Genomic DNA, 15,262 nt, shown 5'->3' with positions numbered 1-15,262 from the left:
CTCAGGCAGGCGAAAAAGCTGCAGCGTATTTATAGAGGAGGCGATTCACCTGCTTTTATTTTTATCACTTATAACCAGATGGATTGTTGTCCCAGATGCAAGAGGGCAAGATCTTCAATATATAATAGATGAGATCCGCATCATTTTTAGCCTGACGAGGTAACTCAGGTAAACGTTTTAACTGTCTTGCAGCTTAATAAAGTCATGAGAAAGCTGCCCTCTGATTTGGGTTTCTATTATTTAACCATGCAGTGAATAGCCCTGTGTGTGTGTGTGTGTGTGTGTGTGCATCAGGACATTGTCTGTTCCAAGCAGCAGCAGCAAAAGCTCACATCATCACTTATTTATCAACTGTTTTGTACAGTCATCACTTCGGTGCTCGACAAATCAGCTTCAGCTCTGCGAGGCAACACCTCTGCGCTATGTTTAGCACGCAGAGAGATGAATGAACTTCTCCACACACACTCATCTGCAGACAAAACGCCGAGTCAGCGGCTGCCATGGCGATGGCTGAGCAGACGTGATGCAGGCCGGTGAAAGGTGAAGGTTGAAGGTCATGTGAACAAAAACAAGGAGGGTTGTGTTACTGGAGGGAAACAGGACGGACTCACGTGATCGATGTTGTTCTCCAGATCACTGGTGTGGACGGCTGTGCTGATGTTGTTGGTCTCCTGTGTGGAGGTGGGACATCGGTTAAGGTTTATTCACATCATCTCACCTTTGATCGCTGCTCACAGGACTACCTGGAAAGATTCAGTCACTGGAGCAGTTTGGTTGGGATGACTCGGAGGGAGGCTGTTGGGATGAGGGCTCTGGTTGTTAGTCTGGAAGGGTTGAGAGATTTATTTCAGATTAAAAAAAAAAAAAAGATGCATCAAGACACATATTCTGCCTCCTTCCTCTGCTGCATCTGCCTCTAGGCTTTTCTAACATAAATATTTCTGTGCAGTGTTTCCAGAGATGCTCATCATATAACTTGCAGCACAGGCAGTGAAATAATGCCATGTCATGTCAACAGCTGAGTGAGAGGTGCAACTAGCTGCCTACTTGCTGAAACGCATCCTCAGGCTTCTGCTGCGGATCCTCTGGGAGTTGCTCCACTTCCACAAACACGCTGTCCGGCTCCGTTTGCTCCTGCAAGGAATTATCCTCCAGGATGTGAGTGATGCCGGAGTCCACGATCTCCGGGAGGATGCCGTGGCAGACTGCCGAGAGAGCCGCGACTAGCAGGACGGCGGCCGGCTTCATGCTGCTGCTGCTGCTGCTGCTGCTGCACTCTGCCGAGGGTGTGGCGCTGATGCTGAGGACCACAAACGGCGTCACCACGGCTGCTGTTTCCGTCACTGCAGGCTCGTTACATCACACGGTAACAGAATAATAATATAAAACTCACATTAATGTTCGTGTAAGTAGTTCTACTGCGGTTAAAATAGCTCCGCGGGTTTTTAGATAAACTTAAACCCGAACGCCTCAAACGTAGTTCCGGTCGAGTTTAAACACCGTTCCGAAATTAGTTACGCGAGGTAAACTGAGGGTAACCATAGCAACCATACTTTAAGCTAGTCGTTAGCTAGCCGTTAGCTAGCTTAATTAAATCATAGATTGTATATGAATTCATACATTTATTGTTTCTTATACAGTCTATGGTTAAATAAACCAAACACCAGATGAACAAAAAAAACCCAAAAACGTAAAATTGATGTCATTGCCAAACAGGCCTTCAGTTTTTATATAAGCTAAGATTACGATGCTAAATGTTAGCTTGTGATTCGCTATTTAAGGGAAACGTTAAGGAGAAATTCAACCTATTGGCCAATTCTCCTTAAAACTTTATAACAAAACTTTCAAACTGAACTTTTACTCTGTAAAAAGCGAAAAAATCTTAATTTAAAAAAAAAATTAAAAAAGTAGCAATCTAACAACAACAATAATTTTAAAAACAAATTAAAAAAAATGCCTACTGTGGTAATATAACCCAAAATGTGGTCTTAAGAGGTTTATACATTACTTTCTAATGGATTCACAGGTAAAATTGTGCCCCAACTCTCTGGAACTTCATGATTTGGGTGAACTGATCCTTTAAGCCGGTCCTTCCTGCGCCTGTAGTTCCATGAACCGACCACACGGGGGCAGAATCTGCTTTCACAGTAAACGGGCACTCGGACTCCACATTGTGCGCACCTTTTTTTTTCTTTTTTGCAGAGTTTGTTCAATGGTTTTGTGCATGTGCAGCGCAGATTAGAGTTTGTGCTGACACGCTGTGGACGGTGGATAAGAGTCTGGGCTCTGGCGCCCGGTGGTCTCATCCAGGAAACAGGAATCACACCTAAATAAAAAAAAAAAAAGCCGCAGTGTTTTATCAGGTTTGGCATTTAGTTAGTGATTGGTTTTTGGGCTGTCCTTTAATAATAAATGTTGTAGGTAACTTTAAAAAAAATATTGATTTAGACTTCCGGTGTAGTTGGTGAATTCCTCCGCCCAGCTGTCAGTCAGTTGGAGGCAGGTGGAGGGACAAAGTGGAGAACTGCCTCTGAGTGGATTCAGCAGCAGCAGCAGCAGCAGCAGCCCGGTAGCCTCTCTGGGTTTGTCCCTCTCCGGAGCACCGCCCTCCAGCGCCGGAGCCAGCTGCGCGGACAGACTGCTGCCTGTCACACTGACTGAGGACTCGCTTCACGCCGCAGTTTGGCCGAACACACACACACACACACACACACACACACACACTGGAAGGAAGAAGTTCACACCGAGATATGAGGTGAGTCCTTTTGTTTTTTTCCACTCTTTGTTCTGATCGTGGCTGTTTTGACCTGACAGAACTTCTGACTTGTTCCTGATTGCCAAAAAAAAAAAAAAGGAAAACACGTGTGTCTGTGGGTCACTTTGACAACACAAGTTCTGACCATGAATGAATGTCTGTGGATCCGTTGCTGGTTGTTGGTTCTGCTGGTGTTTGTCTCTAAGCAAGGTGTTTGTGATGGACTTTTCCAAACATGTGCCAACGTTCAGCTGTTATCATGACTCCTGATTGAGCGCTGTCTCTGACGAGTCAGACATCTGGGCTTGCCTCTTTACTCCCTGATAACTAAAAGGTTATCTCGACTCACCCAGCCCTCATTTTTCTTTTTTTCTTTTTTGTTGTCATGCTGATGCCATAAATCACTTCTGAGCTGCTTTTTTTTGCCTCAAAGCCCTCAGAACTGGAAGGATGGCTTTTCTATAAGTTCAAAGGCAGTAAAGAGAAGCAGGAACAGGTAATGCTGGGTTCATCCGGCCCACAGCTAGTGCAGGACAGGTAACTCTGTCTCCACCTGCTTCTTCTTCTTCTTCTTCTGACACAAACTACACGATGAAGAAAGGTGTGGCCCTCAGCGAGTGACAGAAAGGCCCTGTTCATGTTTTCTAGTCCGACTTCCAGCTGTCTGGTAAACAAGAGCTTCCTGATGAAGCAGGAGAAGACAAACAAATGTGGAGGAAGACGCCGTTCACCGGGACTAATCTGTTTGTCCTCCTCCTGTTTCAACATCTTGCTCGAGCGCTCTTGTGATTCATGTTTCTTGCAAGACGATGCGTGATTCATTCAGCACATTTTTGTGAGTGAGTGGGGGGGAGGAGGTCAGACGAGTCACACAAACAGCGGTTCCTTCCCACTGCTGTATGAGCAATCACTTCCTGTGTGTTTTATGAGACACAACCAAGTCTTCTCCATCAAACTGTAAGAGTCCAGTTCTGCCGGTGGAGTCCACACGCTGATGGAAACACATGAAGAACCTCAACATTCAGCTGCAACCGCATTATGTTCCCCTCACGTTTCGCTCATCCAACTGCTGCGATATGAAATAAATGGTAAATGGCGCCCACTTATGCGGCACTTTTCTGCCTCGACGGCGGCACCATATGGAAAAACACCGTAAACAGCCAATTGCACAATAAGTCTTCTGGCGAAGGCTTTTGCCAAATAGCTCCGAGGCTTATGTTCTAAACATGCTGGGTGATTACAGGTTTAACTCTGATTCATGTTCTTCTGCTTTCAGTCACTATGGAGCTGTGAGAATATACAAACATCTGGGAGATAACAGGGCAGCGCGGAGCAGCACAAGTTCACTCACATTTACATACAAACATCCACGTTTAACAGGCTGCTGCTGCTGCCGAGATGTCTGGGAAAAAAAAAAAAAAAGTCTGGGCTTCGGTAGCTTACAACTGCAAATTCCAGTGCCAGCCTTTCATTTTTAGTTTGTAATTACCAGCTTTACTGGAGTTTAACTTAACAACAGTGTGTGGAGATGCAAACAGAGCGGAAAGCTGCACAGGCCCCCCTACAGCATGAAAAAAAAGGGTTTAATTTACTCATCTTTTTGATATCTAGACTGAAGATCACAGCTCAGTGTGTGTCAGACTCCACACAGTTACATCAGCTCACCTGTGAGATCTGACTGCTTCAGTGTTGGTTAGTGGATACAGATTCTTGCGTACAAGTAAAGATATGATTAACACTCACTAATTCACAGAGGGTTGCTCAAATAATGAAATGATTTACTGTCCTTGTGAATGAATTATTGGATCAGACTAATGAGAAACGCGAGGATGTCGTGCTGCGAACGAAAACAATGCAGATGTGTTGCACGCAGCCCGATAGCACCGAGCCCAGAGTGGAAGCTTGTGCTCATTATTGCCAGAGAGGCGTTGTAAACTTTCTCCTTCCTCTGTGCAATATGTTTCCTTCCTTGTTCCACAGCATAGAACCGGACTCGTGTTGTCCGAGCATTGGCAGCACAAAAGAGATAGGAACTCTCAGAGGTAGGCGGGGGCTCGTTGTTCCCTGTGGCCTGCTTCTCCATCATCAAACCAAAAAGTTTGCTGCGATGTCAAACAAAAAGACACGATGCAGTGCCACCGCTTTATCTGATTCTCTCTGCCACTTCAGGTCAGGCTAAAACAGGACATTTTATTATTATATTCCTGTTTTCTTCAGAGCTTTGGCTGCATTGCAACGTGAGGACGTTGAACATGTAAGTGGAGCTACAGAGGAGACGTGGCTGCAGTAAACCCACTCCTGCAGGATATCATTACCAGGTTCCCTCTGGCAGGGGCAGGACCACGTACAGAAGGGTCTAGAACACATCTTCGCCATGCTTTAAAATCGCAGAGGTGGAATTTTACGGAGGCGGCCCTCCTCCGGGCTTTGATCTGGACAGGAAACCAGACGTGCTCCGCAGGAAAAGTCTGGATATGAGGCGTCTCGGGGAGCGCTTTGTTGCAGCCGTGCATCACTGTGATTGAATTTCACTGCCAACACAGGCCTGCTGCAGCAGCCAGTGTCCTCCAGTCATTTTAACGTGTTGTTCTGTGAGAGTCTTTGCTGCTTTTCGGTGAGATTAACGCAGGAGAACCCAGAACACCTGACTGTTATCAAGTTGTCAATTTTTAACGTTTTTCTTTTGAGCTTCTCTTGTTGACATGATCTCTTGTTTACATGTTCTTGCCCTGCTGCTATCTTTTCAGGTCATGTGCTGTTTTCTTCTGCAACATGACCCTTGTCTATTCTGAGCCTGGCTTTACTGAGTTTTGGCTTATAGTATCTGCTATTCCTGCCAAGCATTAACGCTGCTGTCTAAACCTGCACTGTGCCCCTCTGTGATGTGGATCCATGAAAGACAGCCTCTGATCTTTGACCCTCAGCTTGCCTTGTGGTTTGCATTTACTACATGTTTTTTTTTTTCGCTTAAGAGGATCCATGTTTGGATGGTTACACGAGTCTGTTCTATGGTAATTTTTATGTTTTTACACCCTCTGTGGTGATAAAATCCAGCAGATGGATGTATCTGAACATGTGTGCAGCTATCCAGACTGTGAGCTGCTGGTGTCGGGAGCTGTGCAGGTGTAACTCAGTGCTCAGTGTGTCCAGATAAATCATTGTCTAAGAGGAACCATGTGGTGAACACACTTCCTGGGTCCGCTGGGCCTGCAGACAGCAGGTGCCAAGCTTTGCCAGCCTGCTCCTTTTTGTGAAAATGTACAGTTTTCTCCTCTGAAGTTGACTGACATTTACTGTCAACCTCGCTCATGAGATCTTCTTTGTTTTGGCAATGCTGCCCGAACACGCAGCCAGATTTCAGAGGGCTTAGATAATACTATGGAGCTCTGGGGCCTGGTGGAGGGCAGAGCCCACAGGCTGAAGTCCACATGAGTGCAATGTTTTGTGAGGCACGCTGCCGGCTTATCAGGCCTACAGAGGGTTCCTTCCTGGTTTTCTTCGGTCCGGTCTGTAATTACAGTTGCTGGCTCGCTAAGCTACAGTATGTGCATTTCCCAGCATTCCCAATGTTTTCCTTGTGTTGTCAGCTTCCTATTGTATTCTGATAGCCTGAAGCTGTGCAGGAACGCATGGAGACGGCGTGTCATCGGTTTGATTCTCCTGTCGGTGTCTTTGCAGTTTTGTCAGACTTGAAAATATGTTTTTAGTATTATAGGTCGCTTCTGGCAAACACGTGGCCCCTGCTGGGTGATTTTATAATGTGCATTCCTAAGTTATTTATTGTCAGCAACTAAATATCAGCTATGAATTGATCTTCGGAGGGTTCAGAATGGGCGTGTTGGGTGACTGTAATCACAATATGTCCTTATTTTTACCTTATTTGACCGAAATATATGTATTCTGACCATTAGAAAAACTGAAATTTCTATTATGCTTGAATAAATATAACCCAAGTTAACAAAATTGGTTAAAAAAAATGTTTTTTTGCTCTCAATTCTTATTATTTCAGCACTTGTTAAAGCACCAAAAACTCCTGTGTGCAGGAAACACCTCACTTACTATCAAATCCAGGTTTAGATTATTCTTTGAGCTCCACATAAACAGAGAGACATGCTCCATTATTACAATAAACACGGTCGCTCTGGTTTATTTTGCGTCCGTCTCTCAAGCGCTGTACAGCATCTGTGACTATATGTTTGTGGTTTATTTTAAAGATCTTCCGTAGGAACGAATGAGCTTGAGGCCTCAGACAGGGTGGGGAACTCCAAAAATATCACTCAGCCGTGTAAAAACAAATCTGTGTACAATAAAACTTGCGTCGCACTGAGGAATGTCGGAGGATACGTGTTTTTTATTTTGGCCGCCCAGGTGTAACAGGTGCATTTTTCACATTCCTTCCATTCCTCCTTTATCGTACTGGAAGCTGATAGCCTGCTGTGGCTCTCAAACACACATCAGTGTCGTTATTTACATTCACTCAGTCGCATTGTCTTCCTATGGATCTCTGCTTTGGGTAATCTGTCACAGTATAAGATATATGCTGGCGGTTAGTTTACAGCTGTTTTACCTGCCGAGAGAGTTTTCTCATGTCCTGGTGATTCCAGTTTACATCCCCCCTCGGCTGCTGCAGCCTGTGAGCTCATCCATAGCTCAGTGTCCCAGCTGCAAACATCACACCCTCAGTGTCTGATCGTCATCTCAGGAGACTTTAATTATACATTGCTCTCTACCACATCATCTCACCACATTCAGCCAGGATGTGGACCTGCTGTGTGCGGACACAGAGGATGCAATATTACTTAATTATTGTTATTTTCTTGTACTTTCTTTCTATATTTTTGGATGCTGCTGTGGCGTGTAAATTTCCCCCAATGGGCGATCAATAAAAATGATTCTATTTCATAATGATTGCACAAAAGATGATAAAATATATGAAGTACCACCAGTAAGTAGTGCTTAAATCGAAAAACAGAACTGACAAACTACTGACATCGCAAATCGCATCACTCTTCACTCTTTTCAAACTGTCCACGACTTTTTCAACGGGCTGCAAGGTGGATTGGTGGTTAGCATTGTTGCCTCGCAGCTAGAAGGTCGCCAGTTCGCGTCCCAGTCAACCGGGATCTTTCTGCGTGGAGTCTCCATGTTCTCCCCGTGCAGTGTGGGTTCTCTCCGGGTTCTCCGGCTTCCTCCCACAGTCCAGAAACATGAGAAACATGTTGAGGTTAATTAAATTGTCCGTAGGTGTGAATGTGAGTGTGCTTGGTTGTCTGTCTCTAAGTGTAGCCCTGTGATAGACTGGTTACCTGTCCAGGTGAACCTGCCTTCAGCTGGGATAGACTCCAGCCCCCCATGACCCTGGTGAGGATTAAGCGGTGTATAGATGATGGATGGATGGATGGACTTTCTCATCTTAATCAAATTACTTTTCTAAACAGACAGAAACCTAAAAATCTTTTTAGAAAAAGCATTAAACGCTTCAGCTGCGATGTACGATGTGCGAGCGTACGCGTATTCTTTCCGCTTCATCTGTCATTAGTTCCATTTTTACAGCCGCTCTGTGGGTTCGCTCTGTCTGCCCACAAGTGACTTTCCATTCTGTCAGCCTGCGATGGTGAAGTCATCGCACTCCGTCAGAGACGATGTAGTGTGAGCGCCGAGCATCGACTCGCCTCTGAAGACAGTGAGCGGTACCTTTTCATTAGTCCTCGCAGGCTCGTACAACACATGGTTCCAATAATTGCGCCTGCTTTACCGCTTTACTTGGACTGAAATGTGAAGGCATAAGTGCGGTCAACATGTCTTTATTTGAACTTTCCACCAAAAAAAGGCACGGGGGCGTATTGAGCGACGGCCAAAGTTGAGAATAAAGACATATCAACGTAAAATTGGTATAATCTGAGAAAACACAGCCGCAAAGAACAGCTACGAAAATTCACCTTCTTTTGGCAGTAATGTATGCCTCCTTATATTATTTTAAAGTCAACAGAAATGACTACACAGAGGCTCTATGGAGGATAGTATGCAGCCACCAAACACTGGAGAACAGACAGCAATTTTCCAATCACAGTCTCCCGCCATGCATGAAAGATTAAAGCACCTGCATCGTATATCATGACCGCCGCAGTCATCGCTCGTCACTCGTTGACAATCAGAGTAAATTCCTTAAAAGTCTGTGGTGGTGGTCCTGTGACTGGCTGCCTGGTGGAGAGGGTTGGGAGGCTCTTCTGGCCACGTGGCAGAGGAATGTCAGCCCTCTGAGTGAGGCTGGATGTTTGCTGTGAAGGCCTCGGGGGGTCCACAGGGTCTACTGACAGCTTTTTGAAGCTACAGAGGTGTGCAGAACAGGCTCAGGGCCACAGCAGTGCTACGGCCTGGTTGGTGTTCCTCTCCCTGATCTGTAAAACAACACCAGCATCAAAACAGGATGCAAACACGAGTGCAAACAGGATCTTGTGCAAATTAATATGCTAATTTTAGTCTGAGGACAAATGGTGTTGCTGTGGAAGCAAGATTCAAAATGGGAGCATATTCAAAGCACAATCAAACATGTTGTGACCCAAGACCTACTGACTGACTGGTGAACGTAGTGATTAGCTTCGTTTTTTATGGCTTCCCACCATGAAGCCACCTGGGTGTGACAGTAACAGTAGATTACTGTGGGGCTGCTGTTCCTCCACAGCCAGCCTGACCTTTCCCCCTAACCGTGCCCATCCCGCTCCATGGGACATTAAAATATCAAAGGCAGACTTCTCCCAAAACTCACAGAAGCTGTGGTCTCCACCCAAGCGAGCACACACACACTTAATGCAGAAAACGTCCACATTTTGCTTTGATGTGGAGTTCTGGCACAGATTTTTTTCTGGCCCGATTTCCAAAATGCTTGATGGTTGATTGGAGCAAAGAGAGCTCGACGGTGTATTTTATTCTGTCAGTTCAGCTCTATTCTGACGCGAGCGTTTGTTTTAGTAACACGCAGGCAGCAAACCTCAGTGCAAGGTGTACTGGTGAGCGTGCACACTTTGATCACATCTATCAGTCTGCGTTAGTTGAGTTTGTGGTACAATTAGTTTCAAAGCCTGCTGAACCCATTGTCTGGATTTCTGCTGGAATGAAAAATACCACAAGACTAAAAACTCTTCCTGTCCACTCGTCCGTGGTCAGTGCTGCACACCAGGAATGAAATGTGCTGAACAGAAACAAACAGTGGCTCATTGGATTGTAGAAAAACACACATTTTACCCACAATTTCTAAAGCAGAAATGTCATTTACAGTCGTGACTCGATAATCCGACCCTTAACAATCCTAAACCTGCTATCCGACAGGTTTTTAGGAATGGAACCCATAAAAACAGCCTTAATATAGCGACAGCCTTGGATTCTGACTCTGACATGACATTTAATGTCACCAATCAGGCGTATTATCTGACTGAACAATCCCACAGATTGGCTACGTTCACACTGCAGGACTTGATGCTCAATGAGGATTTCTTTGTGACTTCCTTCACGTTTCCAGTTCAATGCGACTTGTATGTGATCTGCTGTGTGAACTTCATACGAGCCAAAAGTGTCCCGCATGCGCAGAAGAGGACACGACGACGTCACACGCAGCGAGCGTGCTCAGTGTTTACGGAAGTAAACATGGATGGTAACGGTGGAGCGTATCTTGCAATTTTAACCTTTTTTTTTAGAGTAGTTTTCCAACCGGAGCCAGCACATTTACAACGTCATCGCCATGGTTGTCATGGTATTCTATCCCGCCGCCATCGCTGCCACCGATGGAGGAAACAGAAGTGTGAGCGCTAACTAAACTAGCATCAGCAGCCAAGTACTGCCTGTGTGTTCTGGACACTTCCACCCCGTCAGAGCGCTGCCCCGGGGTGGAAGTGTCCCCCGACCTCGCTGAATATTCTGATATTCATCAATAATCGGATCTGTGTTGTTCAGACTGTCATGAAAAGACCTGATACAGGTCGCATAGGAGAAGGAAAAAAAAAATTGGATTTGGGTCACTTTAGCTGCTGTCAGAACGTATTCACCTTTGACATCAACCAACAGGCCCGTGCACGAGCGCACCGGTCAGTTAGGTGTGAAATCCAGTGATGCGTAGTGTTCTAACAATACACTAGTTATTATAACAACTATGAACAATAAATATTAACAACTAATGAGCCTTCCAGCATCAAGCCCTCCTTGTATCTGGACCTCCGTCTTGACAATCCGACAGCCTTGATATCCGACATGAAAGAGGGTTCTACATTTAGTGTCGTGTGTAAACTCAACTGTTTGTACATAAAGACTCAACAGTCTTTCATTATGTAAACTGCATGCATCATTCAGTAACTGCAGCATACGTCTCGTTGATTTTCCATTACATTCACCGTTATCACTAATAAGATGACTTTTATCTGGACCGCTTTGTAAAATCCTTACGACTCCACGTCTACAGTGTTCGGCTGAAGTCCATTCAGTTTTAGATAAGAACCGATATCTCGTAGCAGGACAATATCACTTTTACTATTTGATTTTAAGCAGTTTTGTTCTCTGTAAAGCTGCCACTGAACCTCGAAGCTGTTAAAAAGTTCTTTTCTGTACCACGTAGAACCACAAACGGCTCCATTTATAGGCTCCCATGGTTATTCCTCCATAAAGCACACGTAGTAAATATGCTCGACAGCTGCCTGACGTTGACAGACGGCCTCATTCTCCTCTTTGTGCTCCATTTTTCTTCCCAGTACGTAACTCACGGCCCTGTCTGTGCTTGTAACGTTATCTCGCTGATGTGGGTGTAAGCTTGCTCTGTTTCAAAATGCCTGTTGACTTAGGAGTCTTAGTGAGGAGTGGTACTGATTGTCCTCTAATGTAAAGCAATTCGTTACGGTAAGCCCGGAGCTGTGCGGCGGATAAACCGCAGCTGGTTTGTCAACTTACCTCAAGTCCAACATTCTGATCTAATAAACAGTTTAAATGGGTTGATGCATGTTGGGTTTTGTCAGGTTAATAATAGAAAATGGAAAAAACACGAGCAGCGTGAAGCCATCTGTGAGAGACTGCTGCCTGCCACGGGATGACATCACACTCTGTGTCTTGCCTCCTCAGACTGGGCATGACGGTGCGAGCCAAGCCGAGGGTGTAGCCACATCTGGCAGAGAGCGCCGGAGCGAGCAGGAGCCTCAGACTGTCTGCTGCAGCGGGGGAAGATGGGAGAGACAGAGGAGGACAATGTGGGGAAGCTGTTTGAGAGCTTTTTCCAGGCCTCGACCTGCAAAGGAGCGCTTCAGGCCTTCAACGTCCTCTGCAGGCGTCTGGACCTGGACCCTGCGGAGCACAGCACCTTCTACAGCGGCCTGAAGGCCAAGGTCACCTCCTGGAAGGCCAAAGCGCTGTGGAGCAAGCTGGACAAGAGGATGTCGCATAAGGAGTACAAGAAAGGCCAAGCCTGTGTGGGCACCAAGGTGAGTTTAATTATCGTTAATAAACAGTTCCATAGAGGGAGATGAAGGTGATGGATTTACAAATAGCAAAGCAACACTGATGTGACGTATGGTTTGCCAAACTGCATACGTGTATATTACGTTACTGCTGGCTGATTTCCAAAGTACACCATAAACTTTTAGATTTATTTCCTGGAGCGACCCCACGGCCGAGCGCTCGGGGCTGCTGAGTCCTCGGTTCAACTTCCAGCTGACCGGATCTTTGCTTGATTTCTTTCCTCTGCTCCCACATTTCCTGTTTCTACTGCACCATTACAATAAAGGCAAAAAACAAATAATCTATTAGCAAAATGACATGTTTCTTACTTTCCTGGTATCTTTTCAGTTTGGTGTGGAAGTCAGTCATTTGTACTGTGATTTTGAGAAAGGTGGTTCACTTCTATTCTGGACTCGAAGAAACACGACATCCTTTTCACACCTTTATTATTTGTTATATCAGACCTTGACTGTTGGATCCTCTTTATATTTAGCAGCTAAAAACACAGACAGTCCTGTCCTAAACCAACTCATCTCAAGCACGTTTCTTCAACTTCATTTTCATCGTATGAAAAACAAAAGTGTTTTGGAAAACAATCAACACACCTACAATGTTAAAGGTATTTTACCTCAACATTTTCTGAGTGTTTTGTTGTTGCTCTTGCTGCATTTTTTGCTCGCTGTGGCCTAATTCTTCACTGCGTTGTAAAGTTTTGCAGCTCTATGGAAACAACACAACCGCTGCTAGAAAGGGGTCAAAATGTGTTTTCTACAAAATATCAAAGATACAACATCATAAACTGAAAGAAAAAGGAAAAAACAAAAGTTGAATTTATGCTAATTTTTTGTTAAAAAAAGACAAAATACAAACAAACTTGGAATAAAAGCATTTTTTTTAAAGGTGCCAACAGGTGTTATCCCACAAAACTAGAAGATTTTATGGGTCGACATACTCGACATTTTACTTCTCAAATACTTTTTGTTTCCGTACTTGTCTGCTCTGTGTTCAGCAGTTCAGCCTCCTTCAGTCCAAACGTTTTTAGAATATTTGACTGTTGGTCACAGTGGAGTCAATAAAAGCTTCATGGCTGCACTGATGAGAAATTCTTTTGCTTTTTACTGAATCTTGTTTGAGCAAATAGTTTATTTTTTAAAGAGACGAGTCCAGTAAAGTGATTTTGTCGTTTATTGGCTTTTGGAAAGTTGAACAATGGGAAGATTGTTTGTATTTTTATTGATAAATGGTGCAATTTATTTATTTATTTTATTCCAGAAAGCATGCCTTTCAAACCTAGCAGGGTGTTTTGGGGGTTCGGAGGTTTTTGGAAGGAATTTTTGGGACGTCTTTTCTAAAATGTCACAAGGTTCATGTCGTACATTATTAAAGTTAATGTTTCATGATTCAGGAAGTGTCCTTGTGACTCTACCACCCGTTGTTCCTTTTTTGTTCTGACCAGCTGACACAGTGGGTCAAGTATGGTCGTGGACATCCCTTCAACCTCTACTTACTCAGACATAACACTCGCTGTTTCACTGCAGGTAGAGCTCTGGACAGGTGCTATGTCATAAAATAATTGAAATGAAAGCATCCTGAAAACAACTCATAGACAGATGCGACATCAAACAAATGAAAAATCACAAGACTGAAACATACAGAGCCCCATGCGTTCACATAATCAGATGAAACTAAATTGCATTTAATTACATTTAAAGCCACAGAAAAAAAAAAGCACAGCAGCTGTGCACTGCTTTGTGTAACTTCACAACCACAAAAATGTCGTCACATTCAGAGAGCAGACATGTAAGAGTTCTTCTTCCTGCGTTTGTAATCTGCATCTCGTGTGCATTTAGGAGCCGTTCTTCAAGAGCATCACACTAGCAATGGGACCAGGGAGGCGTAATAGAGACGGTGTCCGGTGTGAGTGGGGGGTTGGGGGCAGCAAAGGTGATGAGCGAAGGTGGAAAACCTGGAGGAGTGTGATTACCTTTCAGCCATCAGCTGCACCCAGCCTGAGAGAGTGTTTTCACTGCACAGAGAAACAGACAGCATCACTCAGCAGCTATGATTATTTGGCCCCAGTTACACTGAAAGCGCGCTCTGCTCTTTATTGGCTTTTCCTAAAAGGCTGGAGCCGGGCCCAGGTTATTATTAAAATGTGTTTTAAATGCTTCAGTGTGAACTCCGTTTTATAGGTTGTGTCTGATTGAAGCCAACACCTAAATAGGAAATAAGAGAGTGAAAGATTTTTTAAAGAAAGTGTGACTTTCTTACACCTCTGAGCCCAAACTTTAAGGTCAGATTTCGTAATTCTGACAATCGACAGGCTTGTGTTGTAAAATAGAAAGTGGCACCAGCACAGTAAGCCAGATGTACAAATAATGGATTGTGTGCATTATATGAAACTTGCTGTGAATTTACGAGGTTGCCTTTTTTTTTTTCTTCTAAAAGCCTGAGATTTAATGAGCTGCTTTCATGTGTACAGTGTTTTAATTACTCACAGTGCCGGCAGTCTGCTTTTACTTGATTCATAATGTCTCTCCCCTGGAGAATCACAAGGTGATGACTCGTTTTTATAACGGCTCAGCTCTCCGACACAGACAGATGTGAAATCACTCAGCACCTCTTCTTCATGTCGGTGCTGGTGCAGCAACTTTTTTAAAGGAAGTGATGTCATCTGAGTTTTATGGCCTGACGCAGCTGCAGCGACACGCAACCACGGCGAGCGTCTTCCTCATAAAGTTTTACTGCGTTCAACAAAATCTGTCTTTGTATATGATCCATGCTGTGATATGATTCTCAGATCTCTGTGACACAGTGTGCACCTCGTAATAATCTGTATGTTAAAGTTGCAAGATTCACTAAATTCATCCTTGAGCTCTTCTTCTTTTCTGCTTGTCCTGGTTCATGTTGGCTTTTGGTCTGAGAAATCATTTGGAGGAAGGTGTTGAGCATCACCTTTGAGCAGGAACAAATAAAAATCACGTCAACTTCTGCTGGAGGTCAAACTCTCACGGTGCCTCTGTTATCTCAGGGAGG

General features: G+C 44.5%; 2 protein-coding genes across 7 annotated transcripts in view; one reads left to right on the top strand and one right to left on the bottom strand.

Moving 5' to 3' along the window:
• The window catches only part of dkk3a (dickkopf WNT signaling pathway inhibitor 3a), a 5,813-nt gene extending 4,562 nt beyond the window's left edge, over positions 1–1,251 (bottom strand). Inside the window, exons 1-3 of the mRNA XM_008288173.1 lie at positions 1,048–1,251; positions 744–824; positions 612–671 (exon numbers count right to left, since the gene is read on the bottom strand). Coding sequence (XP_008286395.1) covers positions 612–671; positions 744–824; positions 1,048–1,248 — 342 coding nt within the window. The 5' untranslated portion in view covers positions 1,249–1,251. The remainder of the gene's footprint in view (positions 1–611; positions 672–743; positions 825–1,047) is intronic.
• A 1,217-nt stretch (positions 1,252–2,468) lies between these two features.
• Positions 2,469–15,262, top strand: part of mical2a (microtubule associated monooxygenase, calponin and LIM domain containing 2a) — a 37,542-nt gene continuing 24,748 nt past the window's right edge. For 3 of the 6 annotated variants that reach the window (XM_008288169.1, XM_008288168.1, XM_008288167.1), the window contains exons 1-2: positions 2,469–2,755; positions 11,855–12,210. In XM_008288169.1, coding sequence (XP_008286391.1) covers positions 11,956–12,210 — 255 coding nt within the window. In that variant the 5' untranslated portion in view covers positions 2,469–2,755; positions 11,855–11,955. The remainder of the gene's footprint in view (positions 2,756–11,854; positions 12,211–15,262) is intronic. The other 3 variants (XM_008288170.1, XM_008288171.1, XM_008288172.1) reach the window with 3 other exon arrangements.

The sequence above is a fragment of the Stegastes partitus genome, unplaced genomic scaffold (assembly GCF_000690725.1).
Source record: "Stegastes partitus isolate 25-593 unplaced genomic scaffold, Stegastes_partitus-1.0.2 Scaffold545, whole genome shotgun sequence".
NCBI classification, from domain to species: Eukaryota; Metazoa; Chordata; class Actinopteri; family Pomacentridae; genus Stegastes; species Stegastes partitus.
The sequence above is the reverse complement of the archived record's forward strand: the minus strand, read 5'-3'. Positions and strand labels throughout refer to the sequence as shown.